The sequence below is a fragment of the Globicephala melas genome, chromosome 8 (assembly GCF_963455315.2).
Source record: "Globicephala melas chromosome 8, mGloMel1.2, whole genome shotgun sequence".
Taxonomy (NCBI): Eukaryota; Metazoa; Chordata; class Mammalia; order Artiodactyla; family Delphinidae; genus Globicephala; species Globicephala melas.
The window spans coordinates 1275514-1303145 of NC_083321.1; the positions used below are offsets into that span (position 1 = coordinate 1275514).

The following is a 27632-nucleotide window of genomic DNA, read 5'->3' on the forward strand; positions in this document are numbered from 1 at the left end:
GGATGGATGGGTGAATGGCGGGATGGGTCGGTGGATGGATGAATAGGTAGATGGGAAGGTGGGTAGGTGGGTGGGCGGGTGGATAGATGGAAGATGGTTGGAGGGATAGATACACACATGCATACAGAGAGTGTGGGGTGGGTGACTGATTGTTAAGGACCGACAGAGGATGGAGGAGATAACAGACATGAATACATAGGCAGACACAGCCCAGGGGTGTGGTGAATGTGCACCGGTAGGAACAGCCACTAAAGCTCCCACGACCATTCTCAGTTCTTCCCATGTGGTAACTCGTTCAATTCCCAGCAGCCCTCAGAGGGGGCCTCTGCTATTCTTCCCAGTTAAAGAGGAGGAAAGCGGGATGTGGAATGGCTACCCAGCTAGCTCAGGGTCACAGGCTATGGGGTGAGGAACCCGTACCAAGTGCTTCCAGGCACCGAGCTGAGACCCACAGAAGCACAGGGGTCACGCAGGCCCCCAGAGGTCAGATGGAGCCACAGACACGGGGATGGGGTCAGCCTGGGACAGACCCACAGTGCACAGAAGTAGCCCAACACACGTGGGAGCAGTCGGGGAGCCCACAGAGGGGCCCTCAAAATCAGGGCCCCCGGTGGGGGGCCCACACACGCAGACCATAGACCCCAGGTAGGTCAGTTCCCAGGATCCCAGGGCAGTGACTGAGCGGGTCTGTGGAGGTGCTCATTGGGGAACCTTTCCGGTCCCAGGCCCCTTGTCGTCTAGCTCTGCCCACACCTAGGCCAGTGGGAGGTGGCCGAGAATGACCAGGGCTTCTGGTCCCCAAGAGCCGACTGAGCTGACCAGCAGCAGGTAACAAGTCTCACCTGAAAACCTCTGAAGCTAGCAGCCCCCAGCCCCCACTCCCACCCTCCCAGGTCTAGGAGCCACAGCCCTGGGCCCCTGCAGGGCGGGCGGGGTCTGAGGTCGGCCCCAAGCCCTCTCCGAGGGTCGGGCCTGAGCCTCGGGGCGGGGCGGGGCGGGGCTGGGGGGGCGCACCTGTGTTCCTGTACTTAGGTACCCTGTTTCCCAAACCTGCAGCCTCACCAGGAACCATCCCTGCTCCAGCTAATGCCACACCACTCCGTCCTGGGGCCACAGCCCTGCTGGATGTGTACTTCCTGCCTCTGTGCTGAGCATGTGAGGGTCCTTCTGCCAGGAATGCCCACCCCCTTCCCCAGGATGCCCACCAACTCCACCCCCAACTCCTTTCCCCCGGCACAGGGTAGGCCTCTCCTCCCTCCCGTGGGCAATCGGCACCCCTAGCCCAGCGCCCCTGACCCCACCTCTATCTGCGCCCCCAGGAGAGGACAAGCTGCCCTGTGGGGTGGGTCTGCTTAGATCCTGGGAGGCCCTTTTCCCTGTCTGGGTCCAGTCTAGGAGAGGGCAGCGAGGAGGGAGAGGCCCAAGGGGCGGGCATGGAAGGCTGCCCTGGAGGGGGCAGCACCCCTCCCCAGGCCAGGGACGCTCCAGGCCCTCAGCCTTCAGTGCAGTGGGCACAGGCCCTGTGGTCACAGGCAGAGAGCTAGGCCGCTGGGCCGGGTGGGGCTGGGCAGAGGGTGCCCGGCGGAGAAGCGTGCCCAGCCTCTGCCCCGCGCTGCTGGGCAAGGCTGGCTCTGGACCAGGGCTGGCCGCATCGGGCCCCACGTGCCCTGCTTGGGGCCCAGGGCCGTGGCCCAGTGGTTGGTTAAGAGCAGAGAGGGAGGCAGCCAGCCCCCAGCCCCCAGCCTGAGCCCTGCAGGGAAATGCTGGGCAGCCCGGCCAGTGTCCACTCGCGCCCAGGGCTGGGCAGCACCTGCGGAGGACCCTGCGTGTGACAGCCCAGCAGGGCAGTGAGGGTGCTTGGGAGCCAGTGGCCACTGTGGAGCAAGACTCCCTCCCCCATGGCAGGTGTGGCTGAGACAGTGCGGGGGCAGAGGGACACGCGGCCCCAGGCGTGCGGGGTCCCCAGGGGTGCTGACGTGGCCTCCTGAGAGCTCCTGGAGAGAGGGAGCGTGCATGTGTGTGCATGCGTGTGTTACGTGCATGCACGTGTGTACATGCATGTGCATGTGTGCCGGCGTGTGCACTCGCCCGCGCCCGCAGGTGCGGGGAGTCACCCTCACAGCCCGCCGGGAACCTGCAGGCTCCGAGGGCCCCGCCTGGGTGCGTGACGGCAGCTTCACGACCGGGGGAAGGGGGACCGTTCCGCCCCCCCAGGCCTGGTCCACAGGCAGCCCAAGGCCCACGCTCCCCTCCCACCTGGCCCCGCAGTTGCCCAGGCGCCCACCCGCACCTTTGTCCTCACAGCTCCTCCAGCCCCACCCATTGCTCTACCTCAGCCCTGACCCCGCGTCCCCAAGGCTGTGGGCTGATGGCCTTTGTACCCTGTTGGAAGGTCCTGGCTGCTCCCCAGCCTGTCCTGGGGCCCAGGTGCCGGGTGATGTCCTTGTGCATCCCCGGTTCCCTTCTCCTCTGTCCCGGCCACACAGCGACTCCACTGGTGGCCTTTGAGGCCTTGGTGTGACCCTCTGAGTGAGCGTCTGGGGTACGATCTGAGGTCAGGGAGCTAAAGCTCTTTCCCAGGTGATTGTGGGTCTCCCGGGGCCTCAGCAAGCCCTGGCCAGAGCTTGTCTGGGGAGGCGGGGGCCCCAGGGTGGAGAGCTGCTCGCAACGGGCCTCAGTTCGGGGGCTTCTGCGCAGACCAGGCCCTCAGGGTGGGGGGCCTTTTAGCCAGTAAGAGGGTCGCATCCTGGCGATTCTGTGGGGAGGGGCCCAGGATGGAGGGCCTTGAGCAGTTGGGGTCCCAGGACTGGCCTCTGGGAGAAGGGGGGTCAGACCTTGGACCGCACGTGGAGGGGGCCCAACACGAGGCCTGTGTACGGAAGGGGGTGCCCAAACGCCTGTCAGGGCGGCTGGCAAGGGGCTGGGCAGGAGGCAGGCGGGTGGAGCCAGGCGGCGGGAGGGAGCCCGGGGTCCCCGGAGCAGGAGGTCAGGCCTCCTCCAGAAGCGGCCAGCGGACAGCAGGGGGAGCTTGGGACTGGCTGATCTTGGCTCTGCCGGACCACCCGGCCACCTCGGCCCGGGCCTGCCACTCTGGCCTCCCAGGCGAAGTCGCTGATGGGCCGTTCAGTCCTCTCAGGCCACTCGTGGCCCTGGGGGTGACCGCCTAGAAGGCCGAGAAAGGCCCACGAGAGGGCACCTGAAGGGAACGGATCCTAGGTGGTCCAGGGCGTAACTCAGTCACCTGTAGAAGGACAGGGGGCCTGGTCAGGGCCCTGCAGAGACCAGCTGCACTCGGGAAGAGAGGGCAGGGACCTCACAGCAGCCTCACGGGCCCCTCAAACCCAAGTGGGGACGGGAGGGGCGTGCAGCAGGCTTCCGGGTGGCCGCGAGCCCCCAGACCTGGATCGGATGGCCTCTCTGGAGCTGCGGGGGGACTGGGGTGGGAGCAGGGGACCGCTGGGCGGCCCAGCTGTGCCCTAATTCTCTGTTGTGAGTCATCATGACATGGTGGGGTCCCTACAGAGAGATGTCCAGTTACCTCAGGCTCGGGGTCCCCTAGCCGCCGTGCCCATGTGGCAGGTGCCTCCCAGCGGCCCAGGGACCCGAGACGTGACCAAGAAGAGGGCCACTGGCTACAGAGCTGCCCCTGGCAGTGACGCATCCGCACACCCTCCTGGGCCCCATCTGCACTCACAGACCATGGCCCAGGCCCTGGTGTCCGGGCCTGTGGTGCCCACCAGGCCGGGTTCAGTGTGGCCCACCCGCCAGCCAACATGCAGGGAAGCCTCGGATGCCCCCACCAACCCCCCAGGCCTGCTTGAAAGGGGCTCCCGTGCATCTTGCCAGAAAGCCCGGTGGGCCCAGGGCAGCCCTGGGGAGCCTGCAGAGGGGCGGGGTTGGAGGGCTGGCAGCTGGTCCCTGAGCTCCAAGTGAGCGGCCCCACGGAGAGCAGAACTGGCCTGGACTGCAGGGATCGGGGGAGCCAGGGGCCCTTCAACCCGGGGGGACGCCCGGACCTCTGGATCCTGAGAGAGGGGACCCTGCCCGGAAGGCCCTCCCAGAGAATACACCAGCCCCCCACCTGGAGAGCCTGGACAGCCCCCCTCACAGGCGGAGAGCCTGCATGCCTTCCATCCCACCCTCGAGAGCCTGGACTGGGCCCCTCGCACGGGGCCCTAGAGGGCAGGGCTCAGGTCCTGGCACCCACAGGGACTTCTGGGAAGCTGTGGTGCTCCCTGACCCCCAGGAACCCCCTGGGCAGGAAGTGGTCACATTCGCACAACCTCACATCCTGATACGAGGTCGGGGACAGTGGAGCCAGCCCCAGCCAGAGTCTGACGGGGAAGGGGCGCTGGAGCCAGGGGCCCTTCCCCCGGGGCTTTCATAGAACCGAGGTGGCGAGGTAGTCAGCCAGCCCCCGGCGGGGGTCATGGCAGGGGGACAGGGGTCTGCAGCCACCAGAGGTGGCATTCCCCTCTGCCCGCCTCTGCTCCCCACTCTGGCCTGGGACCCTGGGACCCTGCCCCAAGCTGATGTGGACTGTCTCGCAGCCAGGATGCCCCCACCCTTCCTGGCCGGGCAGCCGGCGGGTGGGCTGCAGGGCCGCCTGGGCAGGATCCGCCAGGCGCGGTGGAGGGGTCTGGAATGTGCACTCCGCCGTTGGCAGCCTGTCCGGGACACGCACCGTGTAGGGAAGGCTTTGATCGCCGGCTCCCAAACCGAGGGTCCCCAGGCTCCCCTCTACATGTGCGACCCCGCCCCGGGTCATTCCCCAGCCCTGCCCCCACTTGCCGCTAGTGCCAGCAATCCCGGGGTTTGCGTTGGCTTTCAGCCAAACCCCGGAATGTGCCTCCTGGCTGCACGGCAGCTGTTCCTGGAACTGGGGTGACAAAGCGCAGACTGTCTTGGAGACGTGGGCGGACAGGGTTCAGCCTGCCCAGAGCCACGCATGAATAGGGCACAGAGACGCCGGGGCGAGGATGGATGGGCTCGCAGAGGCCCAGACACCCGTGAACGGGCACCGGGAGTCCAAAGACGCAGTGGAACTTGGAACTGGCCACGGGGGGCCCGAGACCTGGGCCGCGGGCCTACGTGAGGTGTGGGATGTAAACCACCAAGGGTCTCTGCTGCTAAGATCCCCAATGAATGGAGAACAGAGCCCCAAAACTCAGACTCGAGGGCACACATGACTCAGGCACTCAGGAGTGGGGTGCAGGCTGCAAGGCCCAGAAAACCAGGTGAGCGCTGACATTCACAGTCAAAGGGCATCCCGGGGACTTGGAAGCGGGGGGCACGAGGCATCGGCTGTCCATCGTCACAGGCGTGCAAGGACCCAGAGCCTTCCACGAACGGGGTTCACATCCTTCAGAGGCTCCAGGGATCGGGGAGACTTCAGACGCCCAAGGAAGGGGTCTAGGACCCTTGGAACTTGCATGGCAAGGAGCAGCCTGCCTGGAGTCCCACGTGAGCCCAGTGGAGACGCCGGGGCGAGGACGGAGAGACTCACAGAGGCCCAGACACCCATGAACGGGCACCGCGCATCCAAAGATGCGGTGGAACTGGGAACCGGCCACCAGGGGCCCGAGACCTGCGATGTGGGCCTACGTGAGAGGCAGGCGGTGGGGTTCAGGCAGCTCAAGACCGTGATGAATGGGATTCAGGCAACTAGAGAAGAGAACGTGGGAACCGGAGGGTGCCCGTAGCCCGACACTCTGAAGGGTGGGGTACGCCGATGCCTGGAGGATGGGGGATGGACCGCACAGAGGCCCTGGAAACTGGGGGGCAGGGTACCCGTCAGGTTGACAGCTGGAGTCCTTGTTACCGTGGTGACCAGAGGAGTGGGGTACAGGCTGCCCAGATACTCAGAAAACCGTGGGCCAGGACCTTACAACGGAGCCACGGGTTCCTGGGGCCTGAGGCTTTACGGGGAAAGGGTACAGACTGCAGCTAGACCCAGAGGGTGGGGGGCGAGCGGTCTGGACTCAAAACAGACGAAAGCGGGGACTCCAGAGCTGAGGGTGGTGGGTGCCTGGCCCCGTCTATTCAGATGAATGAGGTTAGAGTCGTCGGCCTCAGGGGAGCTGGGTGCAGAGACAGGGAGTTACCAGCCCCCCTGAGGATCTGCATACACAGAATTCGGGGGGTGGGGTACCAGCGGCACCAGCTGAGATTCCGAGACTGGGCTCCCAGACCCTCACGTGGAGGAGTGGGACTCAGCTCGTCTCATGGGGCTGGGCTGTCTCGGCCAGGGTTCCAGTGCCTGGGACCCCTGGCCCCCAGAAACTCAGATGCTGTGTCCACGTTGCCCTGACGCCCAGACAAGTGGGGGGCCAGGCCCCCAGTTTCTCAGTCAGATGGGCATAGATCATCAGGGTGACAGAAGGCAAAGACTGGATGACGAGGAAGCCACCCTCATTCTCCAGGGAATGGGGTACACGCCCCAGGGCCCCACGAGCAGAGCCTGCAAGGACTCGGTCACTGAGGTGCCCCTAGGTATCTTAAGGGGTTGTGGACTGGGCAATTCAACCCCCGAGCAGAGTGGGGTATGGGGCCTCAGACACTCCACTAGTGGGTCAGAGGACCCCGACACTCCAAATATTGGGGTCCAGGATCCAGACATTCACACTAATGGGTACAGAACCCAGACACTCCAACTATTGGGGTACTGGACCCAGGCACTTAGACTAATGGGGGTACAGGACACAGTCCAATTATTGGGGTATAGGACCCAGACACTTAGACTAATGGGAGGTATAGGACCTAGACACACTAATGGGTATAGGACCCAGACATTGCAATTAATGGGGTACAGGACTCAGACACTCCAACTATTGGGGTACAGGACCCTGACACTCAAACTACTGGGGTACAGGACCCAGACACTCACACTAATGGGTACAGGACCCAGATACTCCAACAATTGGGGTGCTGGACCCAGACACTCCAACTATTGGGGTACAGGACCCAGATACTCCACTAGTGGGGTACAGGACCCACACACCCAGACTCATCGGGTAGGACCCAGACATGTGTTGGGTGGGGGTCCAGCTCTTGGGAAGCATAGGTACAGCCCCAGACACCTGGCCGTAGGGCTGCAGGCGCCCAGCTTGGGAATGAATAGCACATAGAGCCAGAGACAAGGATGAACGGGACACACACGGGGGTGGGGGGGGGCCGGGAGGGGTGGATGGGGCACAGGACCTCCAAAACCACAGCAGCGAGGCCGCGGACCCTGACCTGGCACTCAGGCCTATGTGAGACGTGTCGGGGGGCATTCAGCACCCAGGAGCCCCACAAATGGGTACAGACTTTCCAGGAACCAGGTGACCACAGAACAGAGTCCTGGTGTCCAGACTAGCGGGGAGCATGCCCCCGGCACCTGGGGTACGAGGCGAGAGGCTGCCGGAAGTTCAGATGGTCAGGTGTGTCTCCAGGTATCCGCAGGAGTGGGGAAGAGATGCTCTGACAGCAGGGGTGCCCCGATGAATAGATACCCCAAGAGAAGGTGAATGGGGCCCCAAAGGTGCAGAGGAACCAGGTCCCGGCCAGCAGGGTCCCAGAGGCCCTTGGGAGAGGCAGTCAAAGCGGGGAGGGTGCAAGCGGCCCCAGGAGGGACCCTGAGGCCTGGGTCACGGAGAACCCCAGGTCTCTGACGTGAGTGCTGGTGAATGGATTACACACTACACGTGCAGCCAGACGATGGGGAATGTGTTCCCCCAGTCTCCAGGCGAATGGGGTATAATTCACGCAGATACTCCGAGAAGAGGGAATTGCATCCCATGGAGATCCAGACTCACAGCCGCCAGGCAGACCTTCGGAAGATGGAGAGAAGCTCAGGGAACCAGCACTGCGATGCCGACACTCGGAGGAGGGTGCTCACGCGGGTGACAGGGCGCAGGCTCCTCAGAGGTTCACATGATGCGTACAGGTCCCCCAGCACGCCAACGATGGGGCACAGGTGCTCGGATGAAGAGGGTACGGTGAGCCTGAACCAAGGATGACTGGGGCACGCACAGGCTGGGACCCGGTGAGCGGGCATGGGGTGCCCCAGTCCTCGGAGACTGTGGCAAGCCGAGCGCCCGCTCCCGTCCTTGGCCCGGGCCCCGCTGCACGGGGCACCCCAGCTGAGCGGGATGCGGCAGCCGGGTCAGCGCGGGCAGGGTGCACGCGTGCCGTCCCAGCACGTCTCACGGTTCCTTGCCAGCAGCTCCCGGCTCCCCCAAGCCGGCGACTGCCATGAGTTCCAACCTCAAACATTCCCCAAGCAACCTCAAAGGAAGCATCCCTGTCCAGGAGCCCCGCCAGGGTCTCCATGTGACTCTTGGCTGCCAAGCCGCCGTCTCGGGGGCCGCAGGGCTGGCCTGGGGCTGCCAGCTCTGTTTGGTTTTCCCCTTCCTGCCCTGGAACCTCAGACGCCCGTCTCGCCACGGAGGCGCCCGGATCTGGGGAAAGGCACAAAGGCCCTACACAGTGAGGCTGGGGAAAGCCGCATGCAGGGCAAACGCGCTGCGGGCTGGATCCCGCCACCCGTGCGCCCCCATCACGCCCACCCACGCACCTCGCTCCCGCAGCACGGGAGCCTGCATGCCCGCTGCCCTGCCACAGGCCTCCTCTGCGCCCCAGAACTGTTTAGCTGCCTCTTCTAAACCCCCACCTCTGGGTGGGATGAGCAGAGGGACCCAGGCCCTTTTTAGGGGAACACGTGTCCCCAGAGCCACGCGTGACCAGCATGCACACACGTCCCACCTGTCACGTCCCCAAAGCAGCCTCAACCTGGGCTGAGTCTCCCGGAGTCCTGCCCGACGAGCCCTGCGGGCTGGGTAAGCGTTAACCCTCTCCTCGGCCGGCCGGCCGTTGATAGTGGGTTTGGAGAGACACCCTGACCTGGGTGGGCCACTCAGAGCTGGGCCCCTCCAAACCCAGATGTCCCTGTGGCTCGGAACACCCCGCCTTGGGGTGTAGAACCTTCACGAACCGAGTCCAGCCCCACCTCCCTCCCTCTGCTTCACCCAAAGGTCAGCTCAGATGGGCCGGTACCTCTTCTGCTAAGGCCTCTAGGAGGGCTCCAGACGCCCCAGTCCCAGGGGACCCCTGCAGGGGGCCCCGGGCCGAGACGCCGGGGGCTTCGGTCTCGGGAGGGGCCCTCCTCCCAAGGGAGTTCCCCGACTCCTGATGCCGAAGCCCTGCCCCCCCACCCCCACCAAGGAGAGTTTCTCGGGTCACTAGAGGCCAAGCTCCGAGCACGGGATCCAGTGCCCAGTGTCCGAGAGGAAGGCCTGGAGGCCAGGGTGGGGGCACAGGAAGTGCAGGCATCAGGTGAGAGTGTGTGACACCTGCGGGGGGCTGCCACCCCCAACACTTGGGGGCATCTTGCTGTTTCAGAGGGAGGCCCCAAGAAACTTGGTCCTATCAAAGCATAAAAAATTCCAGTTAGACCAAAGGGGGAAGGGGTCAGTCAGCACAGCTTTGATAGGTGCCCAGCTGACAGGGAAGGCCCTCCCCCTGGGAGAGCTGGCATTCCTGACTCTGGGAGGGTGCAGGGTGGAATCCAGCATAACCCCCGGCAGGTCGGTCGGAGGGCCAGGGCCCGGAGCGAGCAGGGAGGGCTTCCTGGAGAGGTGGAGCTCACTCAGGTCTCCAAGGCCAAGTAGGATGGGCAGGGGGTGGGAGGGGGTGAGAAGGAGGCCGTCCTGCCCAAAGCAGAGAGTGGAGCAGCTGGGAGGGAGCCCCGGAGGAGGTGGCTGGGGACTGGGGCTCCATTTAGGAAGGTTGCCTGTCCCCCTTTCCTGGGAAAAGCAGCCTTAGCACCTGGAGGTTTTTCCCCAGCTGGCCCACAGAAAGTAGACCCCAGGAGGGACCTCCTGCCTTCTGAGGGGTGGCCCAGGCCAGGAGAGCTTCCAGAGGCATGGCACGGGGACAGGGAGAACCGGTCAGCCCTCACAGGACCTGGAGGGCTGCCCCTGGGGCACCTGCCTGCCGGGGGCGGGGGCAGGGTGGGGGGCTCCTGCAAGTTTCCCCCAGGAGCCGGGGCCTGGAGGCTGGACGGTGGCGTAGCTGGGGTCAGTGGAGCAGACGGCGCCACCTGGTGGCTGTGTGCCTGCTGGAACCCTCACCACCACGGGGACAGGGCAGTCCTGAGGGACCCCGCACCTCCCCAGGCTTCAGGGCCCCCCACTGCTTGTGGCTGGTGTGCCTAGGGATCCAGGGTCCTCTCGGGTCAGCTCCCAGGCACCCCGTGTTTCTGGGGCTCAACCTTCACCAGGCTGGCCTGGGAATCCCGCCAAGCCAGCACCAAATTCCTGTGACCCGATGCCCACCGCACCCCGGCCAAGGCCAAGAACAGGACACTAACCGAGCAGGGGTGCGGGGAGAGGCACACACATGCCCACAGAGGCGTGCGCACGCAGCCGCACGCAGGTGCAGGTGTGCACACGTGCGTGCACACACAGATGGAAGTTCTGTGAAGACAAATGACAACTGACCCCACATTCTCAACCGTAAGAACCTCGACTGAAGCTGTTTTCATTCCAGAGCACACCTAGACTGACATTTCAACAAATGAAGATGGGCTTCCAATCCCACAAGGGCAGCCGGGCCTCTCTGCCCTGACCACTGGGCTGCTCCAGGGACCCCTGCGCACCGTCGGTTCTCAGGCCAGCCCATGCCACCAGCCACCACCAGGGGCGCTCTACCCGCTGACCTGGGAGTGTCCTTGGGAGGAGGGTGGGCAGTGGCCAGAGGGGCGGCTGAGACACCTGTGAGTCCCCTGCGTGCACCCCACCGCACCACAGGGGCCTCGCCCGGTGGCCCCCCAGGCAGAACCCGCTCCATAACTTGTGGGGCCCCGGCAGGAAACGGACAGCCTCTAGTTCCAAATGGTTAGAACTGTAGGTCGGCAGCAGCAGGCAGTAGAGCAGGCCGGGCCCTCCTCCTGAGCCAGGGCCGGTGCACAGGCCGCCTGCCGTCCCTTCACTGCGTGTGTGGACGCCCCCGGCCTGGCCTCTGCCCTGCTGCGAGCCTCAGACGGCTTTTCCTCCAAAGACCTCACGGGGACAAGACACGCGCGTTTGCGAGGGAAGGGGAGGCCAAGCTAGGGCCTGGGCCCCCCGCTTTGAGCTGTGGTCCCTCCTGCAGACAGGTTGGCTTGGTGCTGGCAGTGGGGCATTGATGCTGTGCGCATGGGGGCTGGGGTGGGGTCTCTGAGATCACGGTCCCTCCCCACGCTGGCATGCGGGTGGGCAGGGAGCGCAGAGGGGCAGGAATCGGGCTCCGGTGCCTGGTTATTCCTGGACTGGGGCCCGGGCTTGGTCCTTGTGACCTGGCTGCCCGCGCTCCTGGGAGGAAGGGCGGCTGGGGGAGGCTGAGTCACGGAGACTAGCCGTGGGCCCGGGGTCCCAGCATGCAGGCCGAGCGGGTCCTTGCCAGGCGCGCTCCTCCGGGGGCCCCGGGGTGCAGCGGAGCCGGCCCACCCTCCTTCCCACCCCGAGCAGGCAGGCGGAGCTCTGAAGGGCAGCAGGGCAGGTAGTAGGCAGGAATGTTCTGGCCGCTCCCAGCTACACCCGGCCCTGCCTGCCCCCACCTGACCGTCCTCCCCTGGCGCCAGGAATGCACCTTCAGCCGGGACTGGCTTGCACGGAGTTCCCGCAGGCAGCCGACCCCCACTCCCCAACCCTCCCGTCCCCCATGACCCTAGCAGAGCCCCTACCCCTCAGGGCCTCCATCCCCAGGCTCCCAGTTGCTCCAGGGCCGGGACCCCACATGTAAACACTCTCCACCTATGTCAGTGGCAAACCATGGGGGGCCCGAGGTCGGGGTGGGGGTGCCGGGATGGGACCCCAGCGGCGACCCCCAGGAGGGCCCGGGGCCCAGGGAGAGAGGTCAGGAGGGAGGGGGCTTCCTGGAGGGAGAGGCCCTGCGGGAAGGAGTCGGAGGTCTCCTCCACGAGGCCTGGCCCGCCTGGCTGGGCGCTAGGGGACGTGGTAGGAGGCCAGGCCTGCAGCAGCTCAGCCCGCACCTTGGCCAAGGCCCAGCGCCCCCCTACCGTCGGTGCCGTTCGGAGCCCTCGCCCCGGCCGCCCCGGGCTGCCTCCTTGCCCAGGCAGACTGAGCTGGCCTCTGCTGGGCAGATGGGACGGTAGGCAGGGGCCCAAGGGGCCACCCTCACAAGTGACCTGGCTGCCCCGGCCGTTTGCTCCAGGCCAGCAGTGAGAGGAGATGAGTCGCCCCCCAGGCCCCCACAGCGCCCGGGCCCCAGTGGGCTCCACGGTTCTCCCCGGGCGCATTCCGGACCTGGTCGCCCAGATCCCCTGTGAGTTTTGGGACCTCTGGAAGGGGAGTGGGGATGGCCTGGCTGGGCAGGGGGCAGCCGCTGTCCATGGATGCCCCTCAGGCCCATCTCTGTGCCCCCCCCCCCCGCCCCCAGGGCTCCGCTGGGCGCTCATAGCCGCTGCGGTCGTGGCTGGCGTCCTCGTTGTTTCCTGCCTGCTCTGTGCCATCTGCTGCTGCTGTCGCGGCCGCCACAGGAAGGAGCCCAGAGACGAGGAGGCCGTGGGCCTGGGCAGTGCCCGCAGCACCATCAACACGCACCTGGTGAGAAGCGGGCACCCAGCTGGGCCAGTGCCGGCAGGCAGCCCAAGGTCCAGGCTCGGGGGCGAGCTCAGCCCCCAGCATGGTCTGGTCTGCCCAGAGCGGAGGCGGGGGGGGGGGGGGTGCGCCTGGCTGGCGAGGCGATGAACAAGGTGAGGGAGGGCGTGGGCTGCGAGAGCCACAGCAGTTCTGGAGGAGGGCAGTGGCAGAGAGGTGGACTCGGGGCAGTTTCGGCCGGTCCCGCGGAGCTGAGCTGGGATGTGAGCCCTTCTGGTGCCCTGGCCTGGAAGTTTGACCCATCATGGACCCGCTGCCTGGGACGCCGGGGCTCTGATGGGGGCACGGTCCCAGAGCACCTGTCGCCAGCCCCTGTGATACCACCCGGGTGCAGCCAGATGTGGATAAGGAGGAGCCTGGCCCTGGGGGGCCCCAGCAGTGGGAGTGCCTGCAGCTGTCCGTGGAGTACGACTTTGGAAGCCAGGAGGTGAGGGGCCCCGAGGACGTGCGGGATTTTGGAGGGGCGATGGGGGAAGGGTTGGCACTGGGTGCTGGGTGGTGCGGGGCTGACCAGGAAGGGGGCCCTGGCTGAAACACCCCCTGGCTCCTAGATCAAGGTGGGCCTCAGGCAGGCAGCGGACCTGAGGCCCCGGGGCCCAGGCGGCACGACGGACCCCTACGCCCGCGTCAGCCTGTCCCCTGAGGCCGGGTGCAGGCACGAGACGAAGGTGCACCGTGGTACCCTCTGCCCCACGTTCGAAGAGACCTGCTCCTTCCACGTGAGTCGGGGCTGGGTGGCCAGGGGCCTGGGCCGGGCAGTGGGGGCCGCTCACACCCCTCCCCGCAGGTCGCCCCCGTGGAGCTGCCCCGGACCGCCCTGCGGGTGCAGGTTCTAGACTACAAGCTCTTCTCCCAGCACGGGCTGCTGGGCGCGCTCAGCCTGCCGCTGGGCACCGTGGATCCGCAGCCCGTCCTGGAGCTCTGGCGCCCTCTGGGCCCGCCCAGCACTGCCGAGGTGAGCCTGCTGACCCCCGGGCTCCAGTCCCGCCCTGCCCGGTGTGCCCGGCAGGGAAGCTGAGGCCCTTCTTTCTGCCCGCAGCCCGAGCAGTTGGGGGAGGTGTGCTTCTCGCTCCAGTACGTGCCCGGCTCGGGCCGGCTGACCGTGGTCGTGCTGGAGGCCCGAGGCCTGAGCCCGGTTCTGGCAGGCAAGAGCCGGACCTGCCCCTCCACATGGATGGAGGGAACCCTGTGCTCAGCCCTCAGACCTGGGACGCCCTATGACTCCTTTCACTTGCCCAGAGCCCTACGTGAAGGTCCAGCTTGTGCTGAGCCAGAGGAAGTGGAAGAAGAGAAAGACATCTGCCAGGAAGGGCATGGCCACCCCTTACTTCAACAAGACTTTCACCTTCCTTGTGCCTTTCAGCCAGATCCAGGTGGGCTGCCTGGAGGAGGGGGCGGGTGGAACCTCGCTCAGGGCCAAACTGACGTCTATCTTTCTCCCCCTCCCACTGCACCTCTGCCTGCCTCTACCCAGAGCGTGGCTCTGGTGCTGGCCGTCTGGACCTGGGGCCCTCAGTTCCAGGCCAAGCCCGTGAGCAAGGTTCTGCTGGGCGCCCGGGCCTCTGGTCAACCCCCACAGCACTGGGCAGACATGCTGGCCCATGCCCGTCGTCCCAGCACCGCCTGCAGCCGGCCAGGGAGGTGGACCAGGCCCTGGCCTTGCAGCCCCACCTGCGCCTGCCCTTGCCTGGCTCCTGAAAGCAGCCCCGGCCCTCGGTCTCCCTGGGCTGGGCCACGGGCCCCGTGCAGGCTGCCCTGGGGACCCACCATAATAAACGCCTTCTCCCCCATGGCTGTGCGTCCTTCCCGAGCCCCGTGGACACAGCAGGGTCAGGGGCTCCACCGACATCGCCAAGGACAAGGAGAGGGTCTCCTCTCCAGGCTCAGCCAGGCCCTGAGGGCTCTGACCCATGCCTGACCCCTGAGTGAGGGTGAAGGGGCCCTTCCTGGCCCAAGGGGGACGATACTGGGAGATGCGAAGCCCTCCCCATCGGTAGCAGCTGGAGAGTGAGGGATGGGCCCCTGGGGACACAGTGGGCAAGTGGGAGATATCTGGGGGACGGTGACAGTGGACAGAGGGGAACCCAATCCCAGGGACCGCCCCAGCACCCGAGGGGCCCCAAACCCTCCAGATGGTGACTGCAGGGCGTCCCCTTCGCGAGCAGCAGGGGGCAGTAGATGCCTTCAGAAGCCGCCCCAGGCCTTTGGGGGCTCAGCCTGGCCCGGAAAGCAGCTCTAATCCCCGCACATCTGGATGGCTTTAGCTCTCCCTGACCCTCCCCATGGCCCGAGAAGCCGGCAGGGCTGGGGCCATGCACCCCCAGCTCAGAGGGTGCCAAGTCATGGTTATCCGGATGCCTCTGCTGGGTGGGGGCCCGGGCAGGGGGCGCAGGCCTGGACTGGGGTGAGAAGGGCAGTGCCGGGCCTGCCTGGGGCAGCCAGGCGGGCCCCAGGCCCCCTCGGGTCAGGGAGAGGTTCCCAGGTGGGTGGCGCCGAAATCCTGGGTTTGAAGGATGTGTTCCGAGCTGTGCAGGGAGCTGGCCCGCGGGCAGGGCGGCCCAGGCAAGGCTGCACGTCCGTCCAGGCACCCCCCCATCCTGCTCCTGGGTGGGAAGCTGGGATCACGCCCATGGAGGGAAGCCCTGCCCCAGAGACCCTGGCCACTGCCGCAGGCCCCAGAGGCCGTGTTTGGGGGTCCGGCCTTGCCCCGGGCCAGCTTGGGGACAGGAGGACATGGCCAGCTCATGCCCGAGACGCCTGCTGGGTTGGGGGGGGCAATAAGGAGCAGAGTGCGAGGCTGCTGCTGTTCCCCGGGGGGCCCGGAGCCCTGGGGAAGCCGAGGAAAGCAGTGTGGATCCGGACTCAGAACAGGTGGGGCTGGGCCGGAGTGACGCCTTGGCTGACCCCTGAGCTGTGCGCCACGGCTGGCGAGGCCGTCGTCCTGTCCTCAGCCTCCTTGTAAGATACAAGGGAGGCATCTCGAAGTCATCACTGAGCCCTAAATAGACCAACCCAACCTCAGCACCGCCCCCCCCCCCCACAACCAAGACTTCTTGGCCTGGATGGCAGCACGAGGCTGGGCCGGGCCAGGCAGCCTGGGCAGGTGGGGAGGTCCCTGTGCCCCCATTGGTCTGAGGAGGGCTCCATGCCCTTTCTGAGCAGGGGCCCAGCCTGGGGGAGGCCATTTATACCCCTCCCCCTGGGCCCACCAGCCCAACTCGCCGCTGCCGGCCTGACCCCACTCCCAGCGCTGCTGTCCGGACGCGAGGTGAGGCCGGCCGGAGGCCGGGACAGGCACTGCTGGAGCTCGCTTGCAGGAAGACTTCCCGGGGCGGGGGCCTGGGGGCCAGGGCCGCCGCCAGCAGCCTCTCTGGGGGTCTTCCACGGAGCAGGGGGCGAGAGGGAGATGCCTCCGGAGGCAGGCTGGGGTGGCGAAGGGGCCCCGGGCAGCACCCCGACGGCCAGGCCTCACTGCTGGGACACGGGAAGGGGTTTTACGGATTGAGGGACCCCAGGCCCAACTGGCGGGTCGTTTCTTATATGCACTTGGGGCAGAAGCTGAAAGAGCAGAGCTAAAAATAACTGGTCGCTCCCGGGGCGCCTGCGATGGCCGGACCGCCCCTCCCTCGGGGACAGCTGCAGCGACTCCAGGCCCGCCTGGGACATTTTGGGAACACTTTCCTCTTACTCCTCCCCTCCCCTGGGGAATTCCAAGAAGCGTCCCCCAAGGAGGTGGGGGTTGGGCGGGGCTGCGGGGGCGGTTAGTGTGTGGGGCGAGGCGCTGCACCCCCAGAGCTGGGGTCCTGGGCCGGGGCCCTAACACCCCTCCCCTTTCCCTCCCACAGGCTCTAAGCCCAGGACCTCAAGATGGGCGAGTAAGTGTAGCCCCCCAAGCCCAGTGCCCCTGCTGCCCACCCCACTCCCCACTGGGCGAGGGTCTCTGCATCTCTCCGCCAGGCCACCTCCCGCCCGCCCCCATCACACAGCCCCATGGCAGGGCCCTAACCTCTCTTCTCTCTCCCTCCCCCCACCTGCCCCCCTGGGACAGTGAAGAGGTGAGTACCTGCTTGGGGGTGAAACACGGAGGGGGTGGGACCCCCAACTCAGGAGAGGGCAGAGGTCGGAGTTCCAAGGCCCAGGGAGGCCGCCCAGCCCTCCCCCTTCTGTGAAAATGCCTCACCGCACACCCACCTCCCCCAACGGAGACACTGACAAATAGAGGAAGTGGCTGCCTGGTGCCCCAATGCTCCCCGAGCAGGGGAAGTGCGGCTGTGGCCTGCTCACCGGGGACTCGCTTCTTCTTTCTGATGGCTGCATCCCCTCCCCCGCCTCCTGGGCCCCGCCAGCATCCCCCTGCCTCAGAAGCACAGCCCCTTCTCCCGACCCCAGTCCTCCCAACCCGAAGGGCCACCGGGGCAAAGGGTCACCGTGCAGCGCCGTGTCCTGGGCCCAGCCTCCCCACCAGGCCCAGGCCCAGCCGCCCCTCGGGCAGGACCCCCTGGCTGGACGGCTGAGCCCCGCCGACCCTGACTCTCCCTCCTGCATCTTCTCCCTGCCCTGCAGAAGCGCAACAGAGCCATCACGGCCCGCAGACAGCACCTGAAGGTAGGTGCGGGCCTGGGGAGGGCCGCCCCGGCGTCTGCAGGCTGGCGTGCCGCAGCCCCTCACCACCGCCTACCCCCCGCCCCTCCAAACCCCCCAGAGCATCATGCTCCAGATCGCGGCCACGGAGCTGGAGAAGGAGGAGAGCCGCCGGGAGACGGAGAAGCAGAGCTACCTGACCGAGCACTGCCCGCCGCTGCACATTCCCGGCTCCATGGCCGAGGTGCAGGTACCCAGCCCCCACCCCGCCCACCCGCCCGCCCAGCAGCCCCTGCCCACCGCCCCGTCTCCCCCTCGGTCCAGAGGGCAAGCAGGGTGGTCAGGGCGGACGGAGGCCACCCACCCACCCACGGCGCCCCCCCCCCCCAGGAGCTCTGCCAACAGCTGCACGCCAAGATCAACGTGGCCGAGGAGGAGAAGTACGACATGGAGGTGAAGGTGCAGAAGAGCACCAAGGAGGTGAGAGGCCGGGGAGGCGGGCACGGTGCGGGGGGCGCCCCGACCGCGAGGTCTCGGCCCCCGCCGCCTCCCGCCCAGCCTCGCTGCCCGCCCCGCAGCTGGAGGACATGAACCAGAAGCTGTTCGACCTGCGAGGCAAGTTCAAGCGGCCCCCGCTGAGAAGGGTGCGCATGTCGGCCGACGCCATGCTCAAGGCGCTGCTGGGCTCCAAGCACAAGGTGTGCATGGACCTCAGGGCCAACCTCAAGCAGGTCAAGAAGGAGGAAACCGAGAAGGTAGGAGGGGCCCCACCGCGCGCCCCACCTGCCGGGCCGGCTCAGACCCCGGACGGGTCTGCCAGGAGGGGACTGGGAGGGGAAGTGAGGCTGGAGGCGGTGGGCCTGAGCCCTCTCCCGGTGCCCCTGCAGGAGCGGGACCTGCGTGACGTGGGAGACTGGAGGAAGAACATCGAGGAAAAGTCGGGCATGGAGGGCCGCAAGAAGATGTTCGAGTCCGAGTCCTAGGCCGCCGCCGCCCGCTCCCGCCTGAGGCCCTCCGAGCCGGGCTCAGCTCCTGTCAATAAAGGATTCCAATCCCCCGACTGCTCTGCTGTGCTCGGGTCCGGCCCTGCCCCAGCCTCTCTGCCCACGGGCCGCCGTGCGAAGGCCTCTGAGACCGGGGAGCCTGGGCTGGGGGTGGAGGAGCCGCACACGGGCTTCGGGGGACTTCGGCTGGACTGGGAGGGCCACTGCCGGGGCAGGGACCCCACCCGCCCGCCTGCCGCCTGCGGCTGCTTGGTGATGTTGGTGTCAGACCCTGTAAGCTTGGACACAGGTGCCCGGGGCCATGGCAGAGCCAGTTCCCTAGATGACCATTGGTCCATTGTCACTGTCACCATGAAGGTCCCCACAGGGCCCAGAGACCCGGTCCCTGTGGCACAAGTCCAGGCAGGGGCCTCGTGGGCCTGTGTCCCGTGCCCTGTGGGCAGCCCCTTCCTCCCAGGCTGCTCCTCCCCAGACCCCCGCCCCCGCCACCAGGGGGCACGCGGGGCAGTCCTGGATCAGCTGGCCCTCCGGGGAGTCTTGAGCTCATGGGGCAGGGGTACGCCGGGTAGGGTCCGTGCTCCCACTGGAGACTGATGACAGGCCCAGCTGGCCTGACACCGGACCCAGTGAGAGGGCTAGCTTCTCCCTTCTGCACAGCCCCTGGCCCTGGCCCACGCCACACATCAAGGGACGATGTGGCCGACAGGCCCAGACACAAATGTCACAGCAAGGCCGCCGTCAGCCTCCTCTGTGAGGGATGGTGCCGTGGCCCGCCAAGGTCCTGCGCTCAGATCCTTGGTGGGGAGCCCGGGGAGGCCAGGCTGCCGCCACTGATGGAGCGGCCGTCCACCCTGCCCTTGCCCTCAGAGGCCCCAGCGATTGATGTGCCGGGGCTGGAGCCTTGAGCCTCAAGGGACAGACGTCAGCCTGCCCCGCCGGCCTTGGCCAGTGTACTGTTCCCCGGCCCCACGGCAGCCCAGGGCTCAGCTCCGTCCTGCGAGCAGCTCCCCACAGGCCCTGGCTGGGCTCGTCAGGCCCTCGGGCCCAGGCCTGGTGCCTTGGCTGCCTTTCCCGCTCGTGGATGCGGGGTAGAGGGGACCCCTCGACGTTCCAGGCTGAGGCTCAGCCCGTGCGGAGTCCAGAGCAGGCAGGGCAGCCAGTGAATTCAAGGAGCGAGTGGGTTTTGGCAGCGAGAGCTGCCGGTGATAGAGGCAGTACCTGCCTCGGACCCGGCAAAGTGAACCGGGCAGCTGCGCAGGGGCCGCGCCCGCCGGGAAAGGGAGCGCGAATCTATGCCCAGGGCCACGGCGGGTGCAGAGATCCCAGGGATGCGGTTCCCACAGGCAGGACCCAACTCGGTCAGATGTGGAAAATGGTCTTCTTTTCAAAAGGCAAGGGAATGTCAAACACAGAAGTCCAGACAGTGATCCCCCGGGGTGGGGGCCAAGCCGGGGACAGGTGGGGTGGAAACACGGAAGCAGAAGTAGGTTTGGGGGATGATGTTGTAATTCTTGGGCAGAACAGTGGATTTATGGGTGCTTGTTCCATTTTCCAATGAATGAGTGAAGTGAAAGAGGGCCGTGAAGAATGAGTGAATGAGTGAAGTGAAAGAGGGCCGTGCAGAGCAAACCAAGGCAGTAAGCACCTGGCCAGCGCCGCTCGGCCTGGCTCCACGCCCCTCTGCGCCCCTCTGCCACTGCCCTTGCTGGGTGACCTCGGTGTCCCTGCAGCCGTGTGGACGTGGGGCTGAATGGAGCAATTCTGGGCAAGTGCATAGTCCAGCACCTTCTAGAAAGATCTCTGCAGGGTGGAGAACGGTGGAGGCTGGCGGTGGGAGAGGGGAGAGGGGCCACTGTCACCTCCTGGGGTGGGTGGAAGGTGGTGGTGGATGGAGAGAGATTCGAGAGGCGGAGCCCCCAGGACTTGGTGGACGAGGGAGAAGGGGCACCCAGGCCTGTGCTGAAGGGGAGAGGGCGGAGGGCTGTTCTCCAGGACAGGAGCCTGGGGCAGGTGAGGGGCTGGCTTTGGGCTGAGACTTTGGGGGGCTGGGGAATGTGGCAGTTCCCAGGCACAAACAGCTGGGTGCAGGGGTCCGGGCTGGAGATGGGGTCTGGGCGTCCTCAGACGTGAGTACTGGGTGACATCCCTGACAATGGACGGAGCGAGACAGCAACCCCTGGAGGGCGCGAGCTGGACGCAGGGCAGCAGAAGGAGGGCAGCAAAGGTGCAGGGGACACGGCCCGCTCCGTGGGTGATGCTGGAGGTCAGGGAGGGAACGCAGACACAGGAAGCCCCGGGGCACGTGGCTCGGCTGGACAGCGGTGGCAGGCGACGCTGGCGGGCACGCTCCTGCGTGGTGCGGGGCATGTGCGGGACTGTGCCCTCAGCTCTCCCCCCGGCCTGCCCCTGCGAGTGCGCCCGGGCCCCCGGGCCTTGGTCCCTACACTGTCCTCCAGGAAGGGACCAGGTCTCCGGGAGGAATGGCTGACCACAGGGACAGCCGGTGCACAGAGAGCCTGCACCTTCTCGGTGAGCCAGAAAGGAAGTGGGCAGAACAAACAAAAAACAAAGTCACCGAGGGGAGCTGGTCACAAGGACACAGACTGGCCGGTGAGACGACCGTGGTGTTTCACATCTGCTAGACTGAGGTTGGTGTCTGCACTGTGGTCAGGGGAGAGGGCGGCTCCAGTTTCAGAAAACAGGCCACGAGGGCCTTAGGAGTAGAGGAGGGGAGAGAGTGAGAGGCAGCGACAGCAGGTGACGGAGTTAAAGATGCTCTTTGCGTTCATCTTGAAACTTTTCTGTCAGTTTGAAATCATTTCCCCAGATTAAACTTTTCTTTAAACGTCAAAACAAGAACACTTTTTAAAAAAAAATTAATTAAATTTTGGCTGCGTTGGGTCTTTGTTGCTGTGCACGGGCTTTCTCTAGTTGTTTTGAGCGGGGGCTACTCTTCGATGCGGTGCGCGGGCTTCTCATTGCGGTGGCTTCTCTTGTTGCGGAGCACGGGCTCTAGGCGCACGGGCTTCAGTAGTTGTGGCTCGCGGGCTCTAGAGCGCAGGCTCAGTAGTTGTGGCGCACAGGCTTAGTTGCTCCACGGCATGTGGGATCTTCCTGGACCAGGGCTCGAACCCGTGTCCCCTGCATTGGCAGGTGGATTCTTAACCACTGCGCCACTAGGGAAGCCCCTAAACAAGAACACTCTTAAGCAACCGCAAAATAGATGAAGCAAAATCAACAAAGATGAATCGCCCAGACTTCTGAAGATGGAGATGTGGGCGGACGAGCCCAGAGAGCTTGGGAGACCGGGCGGGGCCCGTGGGCTGATGACAGGGCAGCGGGCTTGATGGACGTGGGAGACCCAGACAGGGGTCTCGGGAGGGCTCTGCACACGCCCTTCTTCAGCAGGTTGGGTGAGTGCAGTGGGCCAGAGAGACGGGGCAGGGTGGGCGGTGCCAGCCTGGGGGGGGGGTTGGGCAGAGCCGAGGGTCCACTTGGAAGTGGGTGGAGCCGTAAGGACTAGTATGGGTTGCGGTCCCCCTGGGTTTCCTGCACCTGTGGGACAGGCCTCCCCTCCCCCTCACCTGTACCCCCACCTGGCCAGGGGGAAGCCAGCGTGGCCTGGAGGACACAGAGCTTCTCCGTGGGCATCCACCTGCAGGGCTTCATGGCGCCCCACCCTCTCTCCAGCTTCGCCCGTGACCACCTGTCCACACCTGTCCCCTTTGGTCCCCAAGCACCAGCTCCATCCAGGCCCAGATCTGCTCCCCCTGCCCCTTAACCAGCAAGCCACAGGCCTCGCTGTCACCCTCCTCCTCACAGCAGCTGGACCTCGGTTTACCTGACAATAAAATGGGTGTGCATGTGAGTATACCCGGCTCACAGGATGGACAGGTGAGGAGGGAGCTCTGGCCCCTTCTGGGAGTCCTCCAGCTGCCCCCAACCTCTCTGCCATGCCACACCCGCCTCAGCGCCAGTTCTGGAAGCGTCTCCTGGGCTCTCCCTCGGCTGCCCCCTCCCCACCTCCTCAAAGAAGCCTTCTGTGAGCCCTCAGCCCCGAGAGTCTGGCACATGGTCCAGGCCATGGTAACCCTGTGTAGAGGGCAGGTAGCCCTCAGGCGGGGCAGGAGTTTGCGTGCCCACTGTCCACGTTGGGTCCCAGGGCTCCTCTCACATCTGGCCCTACCTCCTGACCACCCCCATCACCAAAGTCCTTGCTGGACTCCCAGCTTTCATCCTCTGTCGTCCTTGGTGGGGGGGGTGCCCGTAGGAAGACCTTCTGGACAGCTTCTCCCTGCTGTGCCCACGGGGTCATCGTGGACCCTCCACCTGGGCCCCCTCCTCATGGTTTCTCCTGCTTCCGGAGCCCACTCCCTGACTCCCTGGGGAATTTCTGGCAATTCCAGGCTCACTGCAGCTGCCCGCTTCGAGGGAGACCCGGCCCGTGCGGGGGGTCTCAGCCGCGCCCCTCTGCCTGACCCCCAGACCCCATCAGGTGACACGAGTGTGCACAGACACCTTTATCTGCTCCCCTGTCTCTTCCGCTGTCCCCTGTCCCCGGTGGCTCCTGTAACCCACCTGCCGCCCCGGACTCTCACCTTACCTCGTCTCAGTGAATCTGCTCAGCACAGCCACTCCTGGCTGCCTGTCATCGTCCTCCCGGGCCTCCCTCCGACCTGTCTGTCCCCCGCCCACCCCGCAGACTCCCTGCCCTGCCCCTGTCTGTCCCCAGGCACCTCCGGCCCCAGGACCCAGCTTGCCTGATGGGGAGCGTGGAGGGAGCTGCACCAGCAGACCCTGCAGCTCCCCCCCAGGGCACACACGCAGCGTGTGTGCACACGCGCACTGGCTGACCGGCCTGGGAAGCCTGAGCGCAGGAATGAGGGCCAAGCCCCAGCGGGAGACCCTGGGCCTCCCTGCAGCCTGCAGACCCGCTGGCCGTCTCCCTCCCCGCGTCTCTGCTCTCTGCCCACACCCACACGAACGGCCCTGGCCACCTCTGCTTGGGTTTCCACAGCACCTCAGCCCTGGACGTCCGTGTCCACACCCTCTCGTGCCCCTGACCTTCTTCTGCTTCGCACTTGTGCTTAATGATGGCGCCCCGGCTGGACCCCTAGCTCATCTGGGCACCCCATCTTCTCGCTCCCTGGCCTCTGTACCTCGTGGTGGCAGGAGCTGGCTGGCTGCCCACCACACTGCCCACCTTTTCCTACTGGGCACACACTTTGAGGACAGATGAGGCCATAGACCCACCCCCCCAGCCTCCCTCATGGTCTCCCCGCCCCTCCCCTGCCAGCTGGGACTCTGAGGTCCTCGGAGGGAGGAGCCTGGGGTCACAGCACGAATGTGGACCACCTTCCCGCCCACCGTGGCCTGGACTGGGCTGGTGCTAAGCCCCCGAGGTGTAGGATTGTTTGTTACAGCAGCTTCTTCCTTCCCTGACTAGCACATCCCTGTATCAGTGTCCAGGGCACCCATAAAACAGCACCGCAGCCGGGGCGGCTCTAACAGCAGCGTTCACTGTCCCCAGTCCTGGAGGCTGGAATCCCAGATCCAGGTGTGGGCAGGGCTGGTCCTCCTGAGGCCTCTCTCCTCGGCGTGTAGACAGCCGTCTTCTCCCTGTGTCCTGTGTCTGTGTCCTGACCTCATCTTCCTATAAGGACCCCAGTCCTATGGGACTAGGGCCCCACCCTGGTGACCTCATGTAACCTGATCATCTGCAAAGTCCTTATTTTGTGATAAGCTCACGGGTCCTGGGGGTCAGGACCGGAACATGTGAAATTTTGGGGGCCACAATTCAGCTCACAGACCTCCCAGGCCCCCTCTCTCTCCAGCCGCACCCCCCACCCTGTTGTCTTCAGAGCCTCAACATTTCTCTCCTGGATCAAGACGCCCTTCTCCTCATCCATCCTGCTTCTCCCACTGTCCCCCCTCCAACCCACGGAGCCCCCAGTGGGCTCCTAAACGGTGCTCCTGTGGCCTCTGCCACCCCTCGGCCCTGGAAGGCCGCTTTCCGACCCTCGGCGACATGCCCTCCTCCCACTGGCAGCCGGCCTCAGACCCGTGCTGGCCGACTTGTGCCTGCAGCGCTCCAGATAGACCAGACTGACCACTTCTCCCATCCCCTCCCAGCATCTAGTCACCCAGTGTCACTTTGTCACTTGAGCGTGTGGTCCTGACACTGGTCTCCCTGGGGACCCGTCCCACCTGGGCCTTGGAGGCCACCTGGTCCATGGACCCAGCCGCCCCTGGACGTTCCTCCTTGATGTCCCACAGGCAAGGCAGAGTCAGTGCGTCCCATGTCTCTCTGTCCCCGTCTGCTTCGCCCAGACCTCCTCGGGGTCTGGGCTCAGCGTCTCCGGGGCCAGAAGCCTGCCTGGCGCCCACCCCACCCTCCTGCAGAGCCTGTTGCGTCCGGGCTTCGGAATAGCTCGCTGTTTGCCTCGGTCATTCACTGTGTCACTGGACACTGCACCGGGCTTGGGAGAGAGAGGGGGGACTACAAGGGGTCTCTGCCCTCCCAACAGCCCCCTAGTTTGAGTGAACGATGCCAATGGAACAGATGATGGCATGTCTGCTTCTTGGGTGGACTCTTAGTTCTTCTGAGGAAGTCCGGCTCTGCTTAACCTGCCAGCAGGGCACAAAGGCCCCCAAACCTGGACACTGGGTCCCCAGGGATGCCTCTTGCTGACCTTGGAGGGAGGAGTGAGAAGGGCGGGTCCAGGGCGCTTTTGTTTGAAGGTGTGAGAGCTTCTAGATACACACACACAAATGGGATCAGTGGGGGCGCAGAGGCTGGAGGGATGGGAAGAGGCCCTGGGATCTGGAGAGGAGCTGAGTGCTGGGGAGAGCAGAGTCTCAGAGCAGGAGCTGGAGCTTGAGAGGGGAGGGGACGGGGCCCAGATGGCAAGACGGGAGATGAGGGCAAGGGGGGGAGGCCTGGATGACCATGGAGGGCCCCCAGATCCCCAGAGCATCCTCGGGCATGGCCGCCATGCGCTCCCACCTCCCACGCGTGGAGAACGGGGTGTCTCCCGCTCTTAGGCCCCAGGAAGTGTCAGATGGGGCGGCTCCAACGTCTCCCAGTCTTGGAGGTGCCACGGGAGCTCCTCTTGGGCTCTGAGGGAGAACCTGCTCTGGGCCCCTCCCCCAGCCTCTGGTGGTTTCCTGGGGACCTTTGGTTTGTAGACGCGCCACCCCCATCTCGCTTTCGTCTTCACATGGCGTCTCCCGGCGGGCAAGCCTGCCTGCAAATTTCCCCTTTTTATAAGGACGCCAGTCACCTTGGATGAGGACCCACCCTAATGACCTCATCCTAACTGATTATATCTGCAATGACCCTATTTCCAAATAAAGTCCCATTCTGAGGTGCTGGCCACGAGGACTCCAACCTATGAATTTGGCGGACACAGTTCAGCCCTTAACAGGAGGGATGAGTTGTTTCTGGGCCTTCGAGGGTGGGGATGGGCAGAGCGGAGAGAGGGCATGCTTTGGAGGACCCCGGGGTCTGGTGAATGCTTGGCAGGCGAGGGCCAGTTCCGAGCCCCCTGAGCGCGGGAGGTGGCAGAGTCCAGGGGCAGCAGAGACACTGGGGACCCCAACAGTTCAGGAAAGTAAAGAAAACGGCAAGAGAAGACGTGGGGCCTGCAGACGGGGCAGCTCATGCTGGGCCCCAGAAATCGCCTGGAGAGCACAGACCAGTGAGGGGTGAGCCAGGCGATGGCCCGAGGCTCTGGGGTAAGTGTCCGAGCTCTGGGCACACACCCAGAGCATCTCCCTCCAGAGAGGTCACCATGCCTAACGTGGAGGCTCGGGGACCAGGACGGCGCCCTGTACTTGGGGCCACCAGCCACGCACAGGCGGGCTTCGGGGCCAGGGCTGCCGGGGGCCCAGGGAGTCCCAGCCCCTGCACCCCTGCACCCACGTCTGCCTCCACCCGGTCCCTCTGTGCCCTCCAGGCCCCTGCAACTTGCTTAACGTTTCCTGACGGCTGTTTTTTTTTTCTCCTCTCCTCTTACAGCAACAGATTAAAAAACAACACCCCAACCCAAGCTCCGATATGCTCCAAACCTCAACCTGCCGCCAGAAGGGGGAAGTGAAACCCGGCTGGGGGTGAGGGGAGGCTCCGGGGCAGCCGCCCCAGGAAGCGCTGAGAGCTGCAGCACACACGCACAGCAGGGACCAGCCAGAAGCCAGCCCCAGCCCATGGCCATGGCGGAAGCTCCCAGCCACCCTGGCTCCGAGGAGCTGCTGGTGGAGGAAGGCACAGGGTAAGGCCCGGGCCGGGCCGCGTGAGCGCTGTGGGCCCAAGAAACCTTGGCCGGTACACGTTGCCGGTGGTGGGGGGGGGGGGGGATGCTTAACTCGGAGGTCAATGGCACCCTTGGGGCTCAGGGGAGGCACACAGGCTGCAGGGGACCCCGTCTCACCCAGGGCAGGAAGACGCCTCTTCTGTCTGCCTCTGCAGCTGGGCCTCACTGGGAGAGTCCGGGTTCCCCACCAGCTAGTGGGATGCTGACCCAGGACCAGGAAGCCTGGACGCCTGGTACAGGTCCAGGATGCGGCCTGGACACCCGGGGAAGAAACCAGGCCGTGGGCGGGCAGTGCCGAAGCCGTGTGGGCAGGAGGTGGGGAGGCCCCAGGCCCGGAAGCCTGGCCTCGGGATCCTCAAAGCCTGTGCCGGAGGCCTGGCCGGGCCCCCTCCCCCAGGCTGCCCCCTCCCGGTGCTGTTGGAGGCCGAGGTTGCCGCAGGTTCTGAGCGCCAGGCAGGCGCCGTTGGTCGGTGGTGGGATGTGAGGGGACACGAGCCGAGGCTGTGTGGCTTGCCAGCGAGAAGGCCCAGACGTGTGGCCGCAGCCAGAGCTGGGCAGAGGAGCTATGTGACCCAGGCTCCCTCAGGAGGCTCACTCCCCGCGGCCCCCCACCCCCACCCGGGCCTGTGCAGGGGCAGAGGAGGAGGGTCCCTGGCTGGGGGAGGGCTGCTGAGGGCAGGCATCCACGCTGAGCCACACCGTGGGGGTCCGACTGCCCCAGGGGGCAGGTGCCAGAGAGATGGAGTGGTCAGGGCTTCGGGAGGGACACGTGTTCTGACAGTCAGGGGTGGGAGCTGTGTGGAGAGAGACCACCAGCCCAGGAGGAAGGGGGCAGGGGCTGCGGCTTCTGCCCCCGCAAGCCGAAGGGAAGGAGCAGGGGCTCCAGGCTGGGGGACACGAGCAGCCACAGCACGGGGCTGGAGCCGCCCAGGGCCGGCCCCCGCTTGCCCCAGAGCTGCTGCTGGCGGAGGGGGTCCCACTAGGACCCCCGCTGAGCCCCCGAAGGCAGGGCTCCCCACAGCCTCAGGGTTGACTTGCAAAGTGGATCCAAGCCCAGCTCTTCTGCGTGATTCTGTGATGCTGCCTCTATCGAT

At 65.7% G+C, this 27632-nt stretch overlaps 3 protein-coding genes across 3 annotated transcripts in view; all 3 read left to right on the top strand.

Annotated features, from left to right (window-relative positions):
• Nucleotides 1-11042: 11042 nt before the first annotated feature.
• Nucleotides 11043-14479, top strand: SYT8 (synaptotagmin 8). Its single transcript, XM_030834011.2, is given in 10 exon segments — nt 11043-11137; nt 12196-12306; nt 12421-12586; nt 12969-13068; nt 13193-13360; nt 13429-13596; nt 13681-13786; nt 13881-14014; nt 14116-14254; nt 14257-14479. Coding segments are annotated over 9 exon segments (1158 nt in total). The 5' UTR covers nt 11043-11137; nt 12196-12212; the 3' UTR covers nt 14340-14479.
• A 2680-nt stretch (nt 14480-17159) lies between these two features.
• TNNI2 (troponin I2, fast skeletal type) lies at nt 17160-18246 on the top strand. Its single transcript, XM_030834012.3, has 5 exons — nt 17160-17246; nt 17344-17472; nt 17613-17702; nt 17801-17977; nt 18110-18246. Exons 2-5 carry the CDS (start codon nt 17350-17352, stop codon nt 18203-18205), a joined length of 486 nt encoding a protein of 161 aa, XP_030689872.2. The 5' UTR covers nt 17160-17246; nt 17344-17349; the 3' UTR covers nt 18206-18246.
• Nucleotides 18247-26347: 8101 nt separating this feature from the next.
• LSP1 (lymphocyte specific protein 1) overlaps nt 26348-27632 on the top strand; it is a 36456-nt gene continuing 35171 nt past the window's right edge. Inside the window, exon 1 of the mRNA XM_030833126.3 lies at nt 26348-26496. Coding sequence (XP_030688986.1) covers nt 26432-26496 — 65 coding nt within the window. The 5' untranslated portion in view covers nt 26348-26431. The remainder of the gene's footprint in view (nt 26497-27632) is intronic.

Coding starts and splice junctions, on each gene's coding strand:
- TNNI2 (XM_030834012.3), top strand. CDS start 17,350: ATGCTCCAGATCGCGGCCACGGAGCTGGAGAAGGAGGAGAGCCGCCGG. Junction 17,473..17,612: donor GCTCCATGGCCGAGGTGCAG/GTACCCAGCCCC, acceptor CCCCCCCCCCAG/GAGCTCTGCCAACAGCTGCA. Junction 17,978..18,109: donor AGAAGGAGGAAACCGAGAAG/GTAGGAGGGGCC, acceptor GTGCCCCTGCAG/GAGCGGGACCTGCGTGACGT.